This window comes from Branchiostoma belcheri, unplaced genomic scaffold (genome assembly GCF_001625305.1).
Source record: "Branchiostoma belcheri isolate BF01 breed outbred unplaced genomic scaffold, Haploidv18h27 scaffold84, whole genome shotgun sequence".
Classification (NCBI taxonomy): domain Eukaryota; kingdom Metazoa; phylum Chordata; class Leptocardii; order Amphioxiformes; family Branchiostomatidae; genus Branchiostoma; species Branchiostoma belcheri.
Window position 1 is genome coordinate 964,975 of NW_017804509.1, and position 2,662 is coordinate 967,636.

At 39.1% G+C, this 2,662-nt stretch overlaps 1 protein-coding gene across 1 annotated transcript in view; it reads left to right on the forward strand.

Moving 5' to 3' along the window:
• The window catches only part of LOC109486951 (malignant fibrous histiocytoma-amplified sequence 1 homolog), an 11,715-nt gene extending 10,982 nt beyond the window's left edge, over positions 1 to 733 (forward strand). The window contains exon 20 of the mRNA XM_019790865.1: positions 1 to 733. Coding sequence (XP_019646424.1) covers positions 1 to 185 — 185 coding nt within the window. The 3' untranslated portion in view covers positions 186 to 733.
• Positions 734 to 2,662: the final 1,929 nt, after the last annotated feature.

Consider the following 2,662-nt stretch of genomic DNA (forward strand, 5'->3'; position numbering starts at 1 on the left):
CCTACAACAGCCAATCAGGAGTCAGCACCTACAACAGCCAATCAGTAAGCAGTACCACCAGGCCCAAAACTGTAGGCAGCGAATCGCCTGCCCCCTTCCAGGATGCAGGGCCCTACAACTCTGCAGAAACTCAGCCCAAACAGCTTGGGCCTTCGTCAGAAACACGGCCAAAACTGTTAAAGTAATAAAGCAGTGGAATCTTTTCAAACTGGATAAATTGAAATTTTAATATGTAGACATTTCAGGTACCGTCTGGTACCTTTCTTCAGTACAAATGTTTATAGAGGAATTTGCGGAACAAGAAAAAAGTTTGTATGATAATATAGGATGCATGCAACATATCGTGTACATGCATTTGTAAATATGACATAATACATTGTATTATACATATTAAATAATTGTGCATGTAGTGAAACATCATACATGTATTCAGTTGAAATGGCTAAAAATATTGTCCACCATATTGGTATAAACATTATTGTATATTTTGTACTGGAAGTCTGAAGTCGGCTATGAAATGTTTGCATAGGCTCTAAATATCACATCTTGTGAAATTTTAGATTGCACTTTATAAAATGTTGTCAATCAACTACATGTACATGTATGTATATGAGAAATGTTGTCAGTGAGAAGTTAAGTGGATTTTAAATTTCCTTTCTAAATCTACATCAGTCTACATTCCATCTTTATAAGGAACCCACAATGAAATCAAGATGTATTATGTAATAATATATAGAAGTACACTTTTAGTCACTTTTTAACTTTTAGACAAACACCTGATTTGAAACACTAAATGTCCTTTTTAAAACATCAAAGTATCATGATATCAAGACTAATATAGGTACAAACTTTTTAAGTCAGAATTGTTCATGAACAGCACTTTCAATATTCCAGACATTGTCAGCATGTGGCATACCAGAATTTTGAATAAAATTCACTTAATGCAATGTACTTTTTTATACAGTTTTGTTGTCAATCAATGTGATAGAGGTTTGAGTTGCAAAAGCTAGAATGAAGGTGCAACAGATACAAAAGAGCAAACCAGCGAATTTTCTAGGAGGGGATAGAAATGAGAAAAATCGAGAGGGTTATGGAACAAGACTCCAAAGTTTTTTGTAGCAGTAACTATTGATGTATGAATGCATCAATCCCCAATAAACATTTTACATGCAAAACTTTAAGTTCTCTTTCAACATTATGGGAATAAATCACCCATTGACCGATAATTTCTTGGTTGACTTTATCGTACGTTTATTCCGGTCGAATTTGACGCGAGAAAATAATGTAAAAGTCACCAGTGAAAGTTATAAAACTTTAAAAGTGGCGGCGTTAATTTTTTCGGGGAGCGACGCGAGTTATGCCGCGGAGGGACGGTTTTGCCGCCGTGGGACATTGCTGGGAAGAGAGGGTTTCGCTGCCGAAAAAATTAACGCGGCCGCCTTACAAGTCTGCGAAAAAGGCTACCGCACGGTTTTGATGTCGAATTTTGAGGCATGCTGTGACAGAAACAACCGCAGATAATGATCTAAGACGGCCTTTCCGTAACAAGAAAGGTACAAAATATAACTCTTGTACAACACCTGCAATACTGTCCCAAAGTCTGTGATCGTGCGACGTGACTGGGTTAGGCTGTTAGTAAACGCGTAACGTTACATAACGTTATATCTAATTAGCTGTATCTACTACATACCTTGTCTAACGTTTAAAGCCTTCAATTCGCTTGAAATTAACGGATGTTGGCATTTACAGTTCGCCCAATGTTTGAACGTCTTTCCTTCATACATGCAGTCTAAGTCTCCGCCCTTTTCTAACTTGTATTTAAGTTTGTTCATATTATAAGAAAAATGATACCACATACGTGGCGGCTTCTAGCAGGTCTCCTTCTTGTGGTGGGTCAAATGGGAGCGTCTAAAACTGTGGCCTGGATACAAAGACACTAAAACGTGTTGTTATAACCAACGTTATGTTTTACATCTCATAATCTTAAAGATATCTCAGTTTCGTCTTTGTCATGCTATGGTTGTCATGCAAAGTACTATATCCAATTTCTACTGTTTTGGCGGTCTTCGCTAGAATGTAGCCATTGCGGAAAGAACCGGTCCAACAGGTAAGCGCTCAGGTCTAGAGGTCAAAGTGCCAACACCTCAGTCACCACATGTCACGCGACTATTGGCAGTCATTTTGAAGGTAGCAGAACACAGTTTTCGCCCTATGGGGATTTCTATAGTTAAGGACCCCAAGATGACTCACTTCGACGCGGTAAAAATTATAGCAGGGTGCACTTCACAAATACGAAAATCGAATATGTTTGAGAAGAAGGTACAAACTACAAAATATCTAGAAACCAAAAAATCCTGTCGGCGTATCTGCTCGTGACGTACACTTTGAAATCGCCTCCTACGGACGTGACCTGAACTGCAGCCGACTCACCCGGAAAGCCAGTTGCACAATGCGGCGCATTTATACACGAACTGCAAAACCTTAACAAATCAAATCATACAGTCTCAAACCCGATACATTTCTACACCACACAGCACAATTTACACCTGGCTGACGCTCTTATTAGGCTTTCTACCCAGCCTTCAAGAATATTCGCTGCACTACTTTCTATACCCGCGTCATAGGGGGTCGCCCATTAATACTGTGACCTGCTACCTTAACC